At 48.5% G+C, this 14825-nt stretch overlaps 1 protein-coding gene across 1 annotated transcript in view; it reads left to right on the top strand.

The window, feature by feature from the left end:
* The window catches only part of CMTR1 (cap methyltransferase 1), a 137142-nt gene that overhangs the window by 42873 nt on the left and 79444 nt on the right, over window positions 1-14825 (top strand). Inside the window, exons 7-9 of the mRNA XM_082251648.1 lie at window positions 1475-1546; window positions 10160-10254; window positions 11518-11590. Coding sequence (XP_082107774.1) covers window positions 1475-1546; window positions 10160-10254; window positions 11518-11590 — 240 coding nt within the window. The remainder of the gene's footprint in view (window positions 1-1474; window positions 1547-10159; window positions 10255-11517; window positions 11591-14825) is intronic.

Below are 14825 nucleotides of genomic sequence, written 5' to 3' on the forward strand. Positions count from 1 at the left end.
TCAGATAATAGATGCAGGATAATAGATGCAGATAATAGCCACGCCCTCCGCTGATGAACCGCATTGAGTGATGGGTGTGGCCAAATTACAGTGGGGGCATCCCAAAGGGGCAATAAATACCAGGAGTGCATTATGTGCAGAGTTCAGGGGTGCGCTATGTACCAAGTGCAGGGTTTAGGGGTGCACTAAGTACAGAGTGCAGTTTTGGGGTGCCTTATGCACAGAGTTCAGGGGTGCGCTATGTACCAAGGGCAGGATCCAGGGGTGCAGTTTTGGGGTGCCTTATGCGCAGAGTTCAGGGGTGTGCTATGTACCAAGGGCAGGATCCAGGTGTGCACTAAGTGAAGAGTGCAGTTTTGGGGTGTCTTATGCACAGAGTGCAGAGTTCAGGGGTGGGCTATATACCAAGGGCAGGATCCAGGGGTGCACTAAGTACAGAGTGCAGTTTTGGGGTGTCTTATGCACAGAGTGCAGAGTTCAGGGGTGCGCTATGTACCAAGGGCAGGATCCAGGGGTGCCCTATGCACAGAGTGCAGAGTTCAGGGGTGTGCTATGTACCAAGGGCAGGATCCAGGTGTGCACTAAGTGAAGAGTGCAGTTTTGGGGTGTCTTATGCACAGAGTGCAGAGTTCAGGGGTGCGCTATGTACCAAGGGCAGGATCCAGGGCCGCAGTAAGTACAGAGTGCAGTTTTGGGGTGCCCTATGCACAGAGTGCAGAGTTAAGGGGTGCGCTATGTACCAAGTGCAGGGTCCAGGGGTGCACTAAGTACAGAGTATAGTTTTTGGGTGCCTTATTCACAGAGTGTAGAGTTCAGGGGTGTGCTATGTACTAAGTGCAGGGTCCAGGGGTGCACTAAGTACAGAGTGCAGTTTTGGGGTGCCTTATGCACAGAGTGCAGAGTTCAGGGGTGCACTGTGTACAGAGTGCAGGGCTGAGGAGTGTGCTACATAGAGTGAAGGGTTTAGGGGTGTGCTAAGCATAAAGTGCAGGGTTCAGTTCTCTTAGCTGTCCACATCTTTCACCCCCTACTCGCCTCTGTCGTCTGCACTATTCTCCCCCATCCCCGACCTATCCCCCCCCCCCCCCCCAAAAAAAAACATTTCCTTGCATCTCGCCTACCTGGGCACGGCTTAGTACCTCCTGACAGTGTAGGCTCCGCCCCTCTCACTTGCAGGAGGATCATTGGTTGGAATCTGTGCAACCAGGCAAAGATGGGGATCACAGTGCAACTTATTACGTTATGCCCTATCCCACACTGCACCTGCCATCTGAATCTTCCTTGTCCATGCCATGAGTGCAGGGCAGGCAGGGATCTGTGAGAGTTCCCATCACATTCCAGCTGAAAAAAAGCTCAAGGGCCACATAAAAAGGCCTGGAGAGCCGGATTCGGCCCGCGGGCCTCGTGTTTGACACATGTGGTGTAACATGTTGGAAAAGGAGAATTTATCCTTTTCATTTTGTTTGTATTGCAGAGAAAATTGATCATAGACGATGAGACGGAATTCTGCAGAGCACAGCTGCTGGAAAGCCTGTTGGAGTGTAAGGTAAGACCGTCACCTTTTACCCAAATATTGGGGGCTCCTAGGAATGGGAGAATGTATTTTAATTCCCCCCCCCCCTCCTGGCGGGGGTGTACAGACTTGTTTTGTACCCTGCGTCAGTAGTCAGTAAAGCTCAGCTTTGCTTTAAGTTGTTGGATTCTGTTATTTTTTTTGCAGCTGCAAACACCTGAAACCTGAGAAATGTAAAACATAATGTACTGAAAATAGCAAAAACCATTTCCCGCTCTCATATTTTCCGTCCTGTTTTGCATACGAGTTCTTTATATATTTATTTCTAAAAAGATGAATCCTTTGGGGTTTTGAGGCAGAATAATTTTTTTTTTACCAACAACGTGTGTCTATATACAAAGTATGAATAGGGATTAACCTTGCTGACCGGCCCTTTTTCTGACGTTTGTTGTTTACAAGTAACGATCTGTATTTTTTTGCTAGAAAATTACTTCGAACCCCAAAACATTTTATATATATATATATATATATATATATATATATATATATATATATATACATACATACATACATACATATATATATTTATTTACATCTATATTTATATATATATTATTATTATTTTTTTTTTTTGCAGAGACCCTAGAGAATAAAATGGCGGTCGTTGCAATATCTTATGTAACACTGTATTTGTCTTTCAAACTCAGTGTTTTCAGAAAAAATACACTTTAACCACTTCCTGACCACCTGCCGCCTGTGGCTCTCCTGCGCAAACCGACGTAGGTCTACGTCGGTCGCGCGCGGGAAGCTAGAGGGCGAGCGCACTTCCGCCCCCACGGGGGACTCCGATGCACGGGTCAGGCGGCTCTGATTGCCGCCTGACCCCCGCGATCGCTCCCCGCTGAGAGAGAAGAACGGTCAGCTGTTGTAAACACATCCAACCGTTCTTCTCCCTGGAATGATCACAGAGCGCCTGTGATCCTTCTATATAGGATCACAGGTCTCTATGGTGATTTCACAAGCCACCCCCCCCCCACAGTTAGAGTCACTCCCCTAGGCTCACATTTAACCACTTGATCACTTACTGTGTTAACCCCTTCCCTGCCAGTGTCATTATTACATTGACAGTGCATATTTTTTAGCACTGATTACTGTAGTAATGTCACTGGTCCCCCCAAAAGTGTAAAAAATGTCAGTCAGGGGTCCGATCTGTCCGCCGCAATGTCGCAGTCCTGCTAAAAATCGCAGATCGCCGCCATTACTAGTAAAAAATTAAAAAATAAAAATGACATAAATCTTTCCCCTAGTTTGTAGACGCGATAACTTTTGCGCAAACCAATCAAAATACGCTTCTATGTAGGATCACACGTCTCTGTGATCATCTCACAAGCCACGGCCCCCCACAGTTAGAGTCACTCCCCTAGGCTCACATTTAACCACTTGATCACTTACTGTGTTAACCCCTTCCCTGCCAGTGTCATTATTACATTGACAGTGCATATTTTTTAGCACTGATTACTGTAGTAATGTCATTGGTACCCCCAAAAGTATCAAAAATGTCAGTCAGGGGTCCAATCTGTCCGCCGCAATGTCGCAGTCCCACAAAAAATCGCAGATCGCCGCCATTACTAGTAAAAAAAAAAAAAACAATAACAATGACATAAATCTTTCCCGTAGTTAGTAGACGCAATAACTTTTGCGCAAACCAATCAAAATACACTTATTGGGAATTTTTTTTACCAAATATATGTAGCAGAAAACAAATTGGCCTAAAATGTTAAAAAAAATTTGATTTTTAAGGTTTTTTTTTGAGAAACTCCTATAGCAGAATGTGAAAAATCTTTTCTCTTACGTCCTCCGACAGTCGCTGCCACTTCATAATCTTCACTAATGGGGTAATTGACCCTTGCTCCGCAGGAGTAGCTAGGCAACAAGATTTGTTAATATCAAAGATTTTAGCATATCACACCCCTAGGGGGCGGTCCCCTCAGTCAATACCTCCCTGCTTCCAGCATTCTCAACTCAGTTTTCAATTGCCTAGCTTAGGAGTGGCTGACTGTTTCCTGTGCTGGGGCTTTCAGTCTCAGCCTTCTTTCCTCTTTTGGATTTTATTTCAAGTATTTTTCTCTTTCTTTTACTTAGCTGTTTTTTTCTCAGCATTAGTTTAGTTTCTTCGGATGAAGATGATCGTGCGGAGCTGGGTCTCGGTCTGGCCACCCTGGATCTCAGGGCTGTGTACCAGGGGTTTCTCCAGCCTGCCATCGAGCGTTCAGCTCAGGTTTCCCTGGCATATTGAACGACCCATCCCTGTTTGCTGCAGGGATGCTGCCTGTGAGGTGGCTACCTCACTGGACGCCATTTGCGGTTTCGCACCGCAGTCCACTGCGTCCTGGCTGCGACACTCCCTGTCCTCGGTACAGCGGTTTGGTCGCTAGAGAAGGCTCCCCACGCCATCCGGAATGGTAAGTAAATTTCTATGTGGGGACCTGTCTGTTTGGGTGTCAGTCTGTGACTGTGTGACCCTGCATGTCTGTGTAAGTGCTGAGCTCCCTGTCAGATTCCTGTGTGGAATAGCTGCCTTTCTGTGGGCTGCGGGGGGGGGGGGGGCTCTCCCGCTCTGCTGTGTGTGATGTATGGGGCAGACTGGGCTCAGACATGCTATGCGGCGACCGCTGAGCGGCCCGCCATTTTTTTCTTGGCAACTGTGATGACCGGCCCTGTGTGTTACAGCGTGGAGTTTTGGCGCCAAACGCCGCCATTGTGGCGGCGATCTCTCCTGCGAGCACATGTCGGCGCCATTTTCTTGTTGCCTTGATTCCCTCAGCCGAGCGGCCATGTTTGTGAAGCCTTCATAGGCTATATAGGGCGGTCAGTCATTGCATCACTTCCTTTTGCTCTGGAACAGCGATCGGTGGCAGCAGCCTGTGTGGTCTCTCCAGGTTTTTTACCTTCCTTATCCTGTATTCCTTGCTCAGGGTTCCTTATCCCTGCGGGGGTCGGTGCATACTGTAGTGTGCGGTGGGCTGCGCTCGCCGCGGTCTTAAAGGGGCAGTACTTTATTTCGGTTGATACTGGGGCATGGATTCTCAGGATTGCAAGTTTCCTCCCACCTTGGTGGGGGGCCAAGGGGCTGCTGCATCCCCCGAGGGGGCTGATCTGGCTGCTATTGTGGCGAACTTGGCTTCTCAGGTGCAGATGCTAATGGCTGATCGATCCGCAAAATGGCCCAGATTATCCATTTCCTCTGATTCAGAGGGCGATGGGGCTGCTATGGCTGGAGTGCCCTTCTCAGGGTCTCGTTCATCTCTGGACCTTATGGGGTCTGAGGGGGAGGCTGAGGTAGAAGGAGTTGATGCTTCTCCCCCTGGCTCGCCTGAAGAGCTTGCACTCATGGATAAGTTGATTACTTCTATCAAGGAAACACTGCATCTGCAGGATGAACCGTGTCCTCCTGCTTTGATGTCCTCTTATGGGACGAAAAGGAAACGCAAATCAGCGCAGCTTTTTCCCTGTCCTGCGGAATTTCAGCGCGCTGTTGATGAACAATGGCGCAATTTAAAGAAGCCTTTTACTGTGCCAAGTAAGTTCAAGCTGCGTTATCCATTTACACCCACCACTGATGAGCGTTGGTGTGTGCCGCCTCAGGTGGATCATGCGGTGGCAGTTTTGAATAAATCTACTGCGATTCCTGCTGAGGATACCCCGGTGTTCCGGGACCCTACGGACAGGAGATTGGAGTCTCTGGCCCGTCATTCTTATACGGTTGCTGGTTCTATGCTGAAGCCTATTTTTGCTTCCATTATGGCAGCCCAAGCTATTGCGGATTGGACGCAGGTGCTCAGGCGCACCCTGGTGGCTGACTCTGCTCCGCCGACAACGTTGGCTATGGTAGATCAAATTCATCAGGGTGTCAGGTATTTGTGCGATGCGGACTTGGATTTAATCCCTTTGGCTGCACGCCTCTCCAGTGTCGCGGTGTTGAACCGTCGCCTGATATGGCTGAAATGTTGGTCGGTTGACCAATCTTCTCGCAAGACTCTAGCTAATCTTCCCTACGCGGGATCTCGCCTTTTTGGCGAGTCTTTGGATTCTCTGATAAAGGGAATTTCAGGGGGTAAGAGCACTCTCTTGCCCCAAACTCACAAGAATAAGTTTGTTCGTGGTAAGAAGAATACCTCGTTCAGGCCCTCTCAGGGGTCCTTTCGTGCCTTTCGGTCGCAATACAAGGGCAAGCCCTTCAAGGGCCAAGGCTCCCAGAAGAAGCCGTGGGCAGGTAAGCAGAAGTCCGGCCAATCCGGATCCGCTGCCCATATCACTTCGGCCTGAAGGGGCGCCCTCACCCGGTTCTGGGGTGGGGGGACGTTTGCTCGGTTTTCTTCAGCCCTGGCTGGCCCGCATTCGGGACAGGTGGGTTCAGGAAATCGTTCGATCTGGATACAAGATCGAGTTTCTCTCTCGGCCGGCGAGCAGATTTTTTTCCCTCAAATCTTCAGCTGTCTCCGGAGCGTTTGCAGGATCTGCACCTGGCGGTGCGGGACCTGCGGGCCCAGGGAGTGGTGGTTCCGGTGCCTCATCAGGACAGATTTTGGGGGTTCTACTCCAATCTGTTCACTGTGCCCAGAAAGGAGGGCAAAGTGCGTCCGATTCTGGACTTGAAAGCTCTGAACCGCTTTGTGCGGGTTCGCAAGTTCCGCATGGAATCCCTGCGCTCAGTGGTGGCTGCCCTGGTTCCGGGGGAATTCATGGCCTCCATCAATCTGAAGGATGCGTACCTTCACATCCCCATTTTCGAGGGTCACCAGAGGTACCTTCGATTCGCCATTGCGGAGGATCATTACCAATTTGTGGCGTTACCCTTCGGTCTCGCTTCGGCTCCGCGGGTTTTCACCAAGGTGCTTGCGCCGGTGTAACGTGAGAATTACCTACCCCGTGAGAAAAACCTACCCTCGTCACTTCCGGCCAGAAACAGCTGAGCAGTGCCGCAGTGCGCATGCTCAAAGCCCCCGATACGTAATGGAGCAGCTGAGGATCAGACTAGTGCGCATGCGCACTAGTATGAAATTATCACGGTGTCCGTGATAAAAACCTACCGACGCGGCGGTTAAATTAAAACAGCTGGGCTGCACTATGAGTCATCTCCGCTCCTCTCCCTGTCACTACCCTGATCTTGGCTAGTAAATATAAAAGCGGCTCTCGGCTCCGTGATTTATGTTTTCATACACCCGCCGCCGCTTTTATATTTACCAGCCCAGATCAGGGAAGTGACAGGGACAGGAGCGGTGATGACTCGTATTGCAGGCCAGCTGTTTTAATGAAACCGCCGCATTAAACACACTGCCGTGCAACCGGAAGTGACGAGGGTAGGTTTTTCTCACGGGTAGGTAATTCTCACGGAACAACGGTCCTGGCTTTATTGAGAGCCCAGGGCGTCTCTGTCTTGGGATATCTGGACGATATCTTGCTTCGGTCTGCGACCAGTCAGGGCCTGGTGAACGACCTGTCCACCACGATGCAGACTCTGCAGGAGTTTGGTTGGACGATAAATTTTCCAAAATCAACGCTGTGTCCGTCGGTTCGTCTTCCCTACCTGGGGATGATCCTGGACTCTGCTCAAGCGAAGGTCTTCCTGCCGGAAGACAAGCTCCGGACACTTCAGGACGAGGTCAGGTCCCTCAGGGACACTCAGTGCTCGTCCCTCCGGACATGTATGAGATGTCTGGGTCTAATGGTCTTGGCTTTCGAGGCGATTCCCTTCGCCCAGTTTCACACGCGGGATCTTCAAGCGGAGATCGCGTCCACAATCTCTGGATCGGCAGCTTTCGTTAAGCCGCCTCACCCGAAGGGGTCTTTTGTGGTGGCTCCAGTCCCCGGCGGTGTTGGGGGGCAAGTCTTTTCGCCCTTTCTCGTTGACGGTGATCACCACGGATGCCAGCCTGTCGGGCTGGGGTGGTGTTCTGGGCATTCTGTCCGCCCAGGGAACTTGGTCGGAGGAGGAATCCTCCCTTCCGATCAACATTCTGTAATTGCGAGCGATAAAACTTTGCCTTCTGCATTGGTCGGAACGGCTTCAGGGCCGTCCGGTTCGGGTTCAGACGGACAATGCCACAGAAGTGGCCTACATCAACCATCAAGGGGGCACCAGGAGTGCCCGTGCTGCTTGGGAAGTAAACAGCATTCTGTCAGGGGCCGAGACGCACGTCCCGGCGATAACGGCTGTACACATTTCGGGGGTGGAGAACTGGCAGGCGGACTATCTGAGTCGCCAGACCCTGGACCAGGGGGAATGGTCCCTTCACCCGGATGTCTTCCAGATGTTGTGCGCGAAGTGGGGTCTTCCAGATGTGGACCTGTTCGCGTCTCGTCTGAACAACAAGGTGGAAAGGTTCGTGGCAAGGACGCGCGATCCTCGGGCAGACGCCTCAGACGCCTTAGTGGTGCCCTGGCATCAGTATCGTCTGATGTATGCCTTTCCACCGATTCAGCTGCTGCCCAGGCTGCTTCGCAGATTGGCCTCGGAACCGCACGCGGTGATTCTGGTGGCACCGGACTGGCCTCGCCGGTCTTGGTACGCAGACCTCGTAAATCTGGCAGTCGACGCTCCATGGCGTCTGCCGCTTCGGGACGACCTTCTGTCTCAAGGGCCGATATTCCATCCTGCTTTACAGTCGCTGGCTTTAACGGCCTGGCTGTTGAAAGCCAGGTCCTGAAGGATAGGGGTCTCTCCTCTAAGGTCATACCCACTTTGATCAAGGCTAGAAAAGCCTCTTCGGGAAAAATTTACTACCGTACTTAGAAAGCGTACTTTGCCTGTTGTGAGTCCAGGGGGTATTCTCCTCGCTCATACTCGGTGTCGAGAGTGTTGGCTTTCCTCCAAACTGGAGTGGACCAGCGTTTGGCGCTGGCCACAATTAAGGGTCAGATTTCTGCGCTGGCCGTTCTTTTTCAGCGCCCTGTGGCGTCTGATTCATTGATTAGCACCTTTGTTCAGGGGGTGCGACATTTGGCCCCTCCTAGGAGGGATCCTTTGCCTCCTTGGGACTTGAACTTGGTTCTGTCCGTGTTGCAACAGGCTCCCTTTGAAAAGATCAGGGAGATCTCGTTGTCTCTGTTGTCCAAAAAGGTTGCCTTTTTGGTGGCGATCACTTCGGCTCGCAGGGTGTCGGAGCTGGCAGCTTTGTCCTGCAGCTCTCCCTACTTGGTGATTCACTTGGATAAGGTGGTCTTGCGACCTAACACTTCCTTTCTTCCGAAGAGGATCTCGGAATTTCACCTGAATGAGGACATTGTCTTGCCTTCGCTTTGCGCGAAGCCTAAGCATCCGAAGGAGGTGGCTTTGCATGCCTTGGATGTTGTTCGGGCGATCAGGGTTTACCTGTCATCGACTAAGTCCTTTTGCAAGTCGGATTCCCTATTCGTCCTTCCAGAGGGACCTCGGAAGGGCATGGCGGCGTCTGCTGCTACCATCGCCAAATGGATCAGACAGACGATTGTGCAAGCCTATGATTTGAGGGGGAAGGTTCCTCCTTTCCCTGTGAAGGCGCACTCTACCAGATCTCTGAGTACGTCTTGGGCCTATTGTCATCAGGCTTCTGTGGCCCAGGTGTGTAAGGCGGCGACTTGGTCGTCCGTTCACACCTTCTCAAAATTTTACAAAGTGGATGTTCAGGCATCGGCAGATGCTTCCTTTGGCCGTAAAGTTCTTAGTGCGGCAGTGCCTTAGGGTCCCTTGTTTGGGCCCTTGGCTGTTGGGGTGTTTTTACCCCTGGGTTACTTGTTCTTTCCTGGGTTGTTGCTCCCGTTGAGCATGTTTTCCTGTTGCCAGGTTGGTTCTCTTACTTTGGTAAGGTTCCTTTCTCTGATGTGGGTACTGCGTTGCTTTAGGCGCGGCTGCGTTTTTTTCCCACCCCTCATGTCTACACTGCTCTGGGATGTCCCCATTAGTGAAGATTATGAAGTGGCGGCGACTGTCGGAGGACGTAAGAGAAAACTGAATTTTTGTAAAATCTTACCGTAAAATTCCTTTCTCTGAGTCCTCCGACAGTCGCCGCCCCCGCCCCTCTTTGGGGTTTGTTTATGTACTCTACTGCTATGCTACTGAAACTGAGTTGAGAATGCTGGAAGCAGGGAGGTATTGACTGAGGGGACCACCCCCTAGGGGTGTGATTATGCTAAAAGCTTTGATATTAACAAATCTTGTTGCCTAGCTACTCCTGCGGAGCAAAGGTCAATTACCCCATTAGTGAAGATTATGAAGTGGCGGCGACTGTCGGAGGACTCAGAGAAAGGAATTTTACGGTAAGATTTTACAAAAATTCTGTTTTTTTTTTTTCAAAATTGTTGCACTTTTTTTGTTTATGGCACACAAAAAAAATCGCACAGGTGATCAAATACCACCAAAAGAAAGCTCTGTTTGTGGGGGGAAAAGAACGTCAAATTTATTTGGGTACAGAGTCGCACGACCGCACAATTGTCAGTTAAAGTAACGCAGTGCCGAATCGCAAAAAATGGCCTGGTGATTAAGGGGGCAAATCCTTTCAGTCCAGAAGTGGTTAATGTAATGTCAGGAAGCAATATTTTACTGATGTCACGGAGGAGATATAGAAGGATTCTTCATTGGTTTACAATCTTTCCTTATATCTCTTACAGAGTGCATTTGATGAGCTGGAAGGCGAGGAGATGAGGAGGGCCAGGACACGCTCCAATCCATATGAGATGATCCGAGGGGTCTTCTTCCTTAACAGGTGAGAACTTCTCTTTCATGTCATGGTAAAGCAAACCTTCCCTTCTGTCTGTGCTGGGCACAACCGGTTTTCTTCCAGGTATGGAGGAGGAACATGTAAACTTTCCTCTCACGTGAAAAAAAGTTTTACCTTCAAAAAGATGTGCATTTTTTTTATTTTTTTTTTTTTTAAAAAGGTGAACCTATCCTTCAACCACTTGCTGAATGACCGCTACAGCACAGTCGTCCAGTTCTGGGAGGGCGTCTATTGATGTCCTCCCAGAACCGCGGGCACCCGGCACGCTCTGTGATTGCTGTGTCCTTAACCACTTAAGCCCCGGAAGATTTTACCCCCTTCCTGACCAGGGCCTATTTTGCGATTCGGCACTGCGTGACTTTAACGGACAATTGCGCGATCGTGCGACGCTGTACCTAAACGAATTTGACGTCCTTTTTTTCCCACAATCAGAGCTTTCTTTTGGTGGTATTTGATCACCTGTGCGATTTTTTTGATCATGCGCTATATACAAAAAAAGAGCGTCAATTTTGCAAAAATAACAATATTTTTCAAATTTTTTTATATGAAATTCCCCTCAAAAAATGTAAAAATCTAAATTTTTTAACATTTTTAGCCAATTTGTTTTATGCTACATATGTTTGGTAAAAAAAAAAATCGCAAAAAGCGTATTTTGATTGGTTTGCGCAAAAGTTATCGCGTTTACTAAGTGAAAGATTTTTGTCATTTTTGTTGTTTTTTTTTTAACGCGTAATGGCGGCGATCTGCGATTTTTTTTTTTGCGGGTCTGCGACATTGCGGCGGACAGATCGGACCCTTGACTGACATTTTTGACACTTTTGGGGTTACCAGTGACATTTCTACAGTAATCAGTGCTATACATATGCACTGTTACTGTAAAATTACACTGGCAGGGAAGGGGCTAACTTTATTTGATAGGGAGGGGTTGTGTGTGTCCCTAGGGGCGTGATTCTAACTGTGATTGGCTGTGGCTTGAGCTGTAGGAACAATGATCAACGGTCCTACATAGTAGAACCGTATGATCATTGTTTCTACACAGGGGAGAATGACATGCGGCTTTGTTTACACTAGTGCCCGGTATTGAAGTGGTTAAACTGTTCTTCTATATGGAGTTCACCTGTACATGGTAGTTGATGGGATTGCCCTTTGATTTCCCTTTTAAGAAAAAAAAGTTCTCATTCCAACCGATTTTATTTATTTTTTTCTATAAATGATCCACCACTAACTTGCTGTGTCTCTCCTTTCCAGGGCAGCTATGAAAATGGCAAACATTGACCATGTGTTTGAGTACATGTTCACCAATCCTAAGGATTCCCAGGGGGTGAGATTTTTTTATATTACCTTTGTCTGTATCTTGGACATTTACGAGCTAAAGTGTCATGGCCGCCTCTTGTCTGTATCTCTCAGGTCAGGGGTCTCCAAACTATGGCCCTCCAGTTGTTCAGGAACTACAATTCCCATCATGCATAGTCATGTCTGTGAATGTCAGAGTTTTACAATGCCTCATGGGACGTGTAGTTCCGTAACAGCTGGAGAGCCGCAGTTTGGAGATCCCTGTCTCAGGTGATCTCTGCTGAAGGTGCCTTGCTGTTGAGGCTGAGCTGCTAACCTGTCCTGGATTTCACTCTTCATCAGACACAAAGAGGTTGATTTACTAACACTGGAGAGTGCAAAATCTTGTACAACTCTCCATAGAAACCAATCCGCTTCCTTTTTTTTTTTTCAAAACTTAATTGAACAAGGTGAAGTTAGAAGCTGATTGGCTACCATGCACAGCTGCACCAGATTTTGCCCTTTCCAGTTTTATTAACCACGTAGGACCGTCCGCCGCAGTTATACTGCGGCTGGCAGCCCCTCCTGCGTGAATCGATGTAGGTATACGTCGGTCGTGCGCCTGCAGCTAGGGGGCAAGCACGCGCCGTCGGCGCTCCCATCCCCACAGCGGGGACTCGGATGCACGGGGAAGGCAGCTCCGATTGCCGCCTGACACCCACGATCGCTCCCCGCTGAGAGAGAAGCACGGTCGGCTGTTGTAAACACAGCTGACCATTCTTCTCTCTGGAATGATCACAGAGCCCATGTGATCCTTCTATATAGGATCACAGGTCTCTATGGTCATTTCACAAGCCACGCCCCCCACAGTTAAAATCACTCCCCTAGGCTCACATTTAACCCATTGATCACCCACACTATTAACCCCTTCCCTACCAGTGTCATTATTACAGTAACTGCATATTTTTAGCACTGATTACTGTAGTAATGTCACTGGTCCCCCCCAAAAGTGTCAAAAATGTCAGTTAGGGGTCCGATCTGTCCGCTGCAATGTCGCAGTCCCGTTAAAAACCACAGATGGCCGCCATTACTAGTAAAAAAAAAAAAAATAACAATAAAAATGATAGAAATCTTTCCCGTAGTTTTAGACGCGATAACTTTTGCGCAAACCAATCAAAATACGCTTATTGCGATTTTGTTTTTGATTTTTTTTTACCAAAAATATATAGCAGAAAACAAATTTTTATTTTTTTATTTTTTTGGGGGAATGTTATATAACAGAAAGTGAAAAATATTGTTTTTTTTTTTTTTTTTTTTTCAGAATTGTCGCTCTTTTTTTTGTTTATAGCGCAAAAAATAAAAATCGCAGAGGTGATCAAATACAGTGCGATGTGCGCCAATTTTTTTTGCATGGATGCAAATTGTACTGCAAAGTATCCGTACTCTGTATTGGTGAGTACTTGACCGAAAGTATCGGTACCTGTACTCGCTGATTAAAAGAACGGTATCGGTGTTACCCTAGTTGGTACCAGTGTTAAAGGATGAGTTCACCTTTAGGAGCATGTTACATTTTACACACATATTTATACATGCTCTTATACCCCTGCTGCAAGCACTCCCCACTCTTTGAACGCAGGCAGGGGATCCTCTCTCCACACCTGTTGTCACTTTTAGAAAACAGTGCGGCTGTGCGGACTCCACCCACACAGCCGCATCATTCATTGACAGTTTCCTATGAGTGAATAAACTACAAGTACCGTTGGCCACTGCGGCAGACGGCTTGTAGTTATCGTCTGGTGACCACGTGATTCCTGCCATTCAGTAACTGCCTGCCCATATGAGAGGTACAGGCAGACAGTGTACTGAGAGTATGCAGGATACTGGCATTGCACCCGCCATCTGCAGATCATGAGTAGAATGCTTTACAGGATGCAGTATAAAAAATTAGAAATTCACATTTATTTTTACCTGCGTAAATATGTGAATTTATTTATTTATTTTTTTGAAAAAATAATTTATCCTTAAGTGTCGGTTCACGCTATGGCGATCCGACTTAGGGGGCAACCTGTGAAGTCGCGTGCACCGCGACTTCGGCGCGACTTGCGCGGACTTCATATAATGAATGTCTATGCAAGTCGCTCCGGGTCGCCCCGAAGTAGTACAGGACCCTTTTTCTAACCACACAATGTACCACACAATGGACCGCGACGGTGCGCGACTTGTCAGGCTGACCAAGTCGCCTGACAAGTCGTACTAGTGTGAACCGGCACTTAATCTCGTTGACTAAAATATTTTCGTAGACAAAGTGGCACATAATTGTGAAGTGGAAGGAAAATGATAAATGGTTTTCAAAATGTTTTACAAATAAATCTGTGAAAAGTGTGGCTGCATTTGTATTCAGCCCCCCGGAGTCAATACTTTGTAGAACCGCCTTTCCCTGCAATTACAGCTGCAAGTCTTTTTGGGGATGTCTCTACCAGCTTTGCACATCTAGAGAGGGACATTTCTGCCCATTTTTCTTTGCAAAATATCTCAAGCTCTGTCAGATTGGATGGAGAGCGTCTGTGATCAGCAATTTTCAAGTTTTGCCACAGATTCTCAATTGGATTTAGGTCTGGACTGTGACTGGGCCATTCTAACACATGAATATGTTTTGATGTCAACCATTCCATTAGGGATCGACCGATTATCGGCAAAGCCGATATATCGGGGGCCGATATGCACTTTCCCTGATATATCGGAATCAGCCCCGGAGGTTACCGATATTGCCGATATTTAGGGAAAATGCTGTACCGGAGTGATGCCTGCAGCTAGAGGCATCACCCCGGTACCGGCGTCCATAGCCAACGGTCGACTGTCTTGTAATGACAACCGATGCGGCTAATAAGCCACTCAGCTGTCATTACAAGGAGCGGGAGGGGGCGTCCCCCCTCCCCTCCGCTGCCTTCCGCAAGTCGCCCGTTTCTTCCATCCAACCAATATCGGTCGATTACTACATTCCATTGTAGCTGTGGCTGTATGTTTTGGGTCGTTGTCCTGCTGGAAGGTGAACCTCCGCCCCAGTCTCAAGTCTTTTGCAGACTCTTAACAGGTTTTCTTCTAAGATTGTCCTGTATTTCGCTCCATCCATCTTCCCATCAACATGATGCTGCCACCACCATGTTTCACGGTGGGGATGGTGTGTTCAGGGTGATGTGCAGTGTTAGTTTTCCGCCACACATAGCGTTTTGTATTTAGGCCAAAAAGTTACATTTTGGTCTCATCTGACCAGAGCACCTTCTTCC

Source organism: Pelophylax lessonae, assembly GCF_965119305.1.
Source record: "Pelophylax lessonae genome assembly, chromosome: 3".
Lineage (NCBI taxonomy): Eukaryota > Metazoa > Chordata > Amphibia > Anura > Ranidae > Pelophylax > Pelophylax lessonae.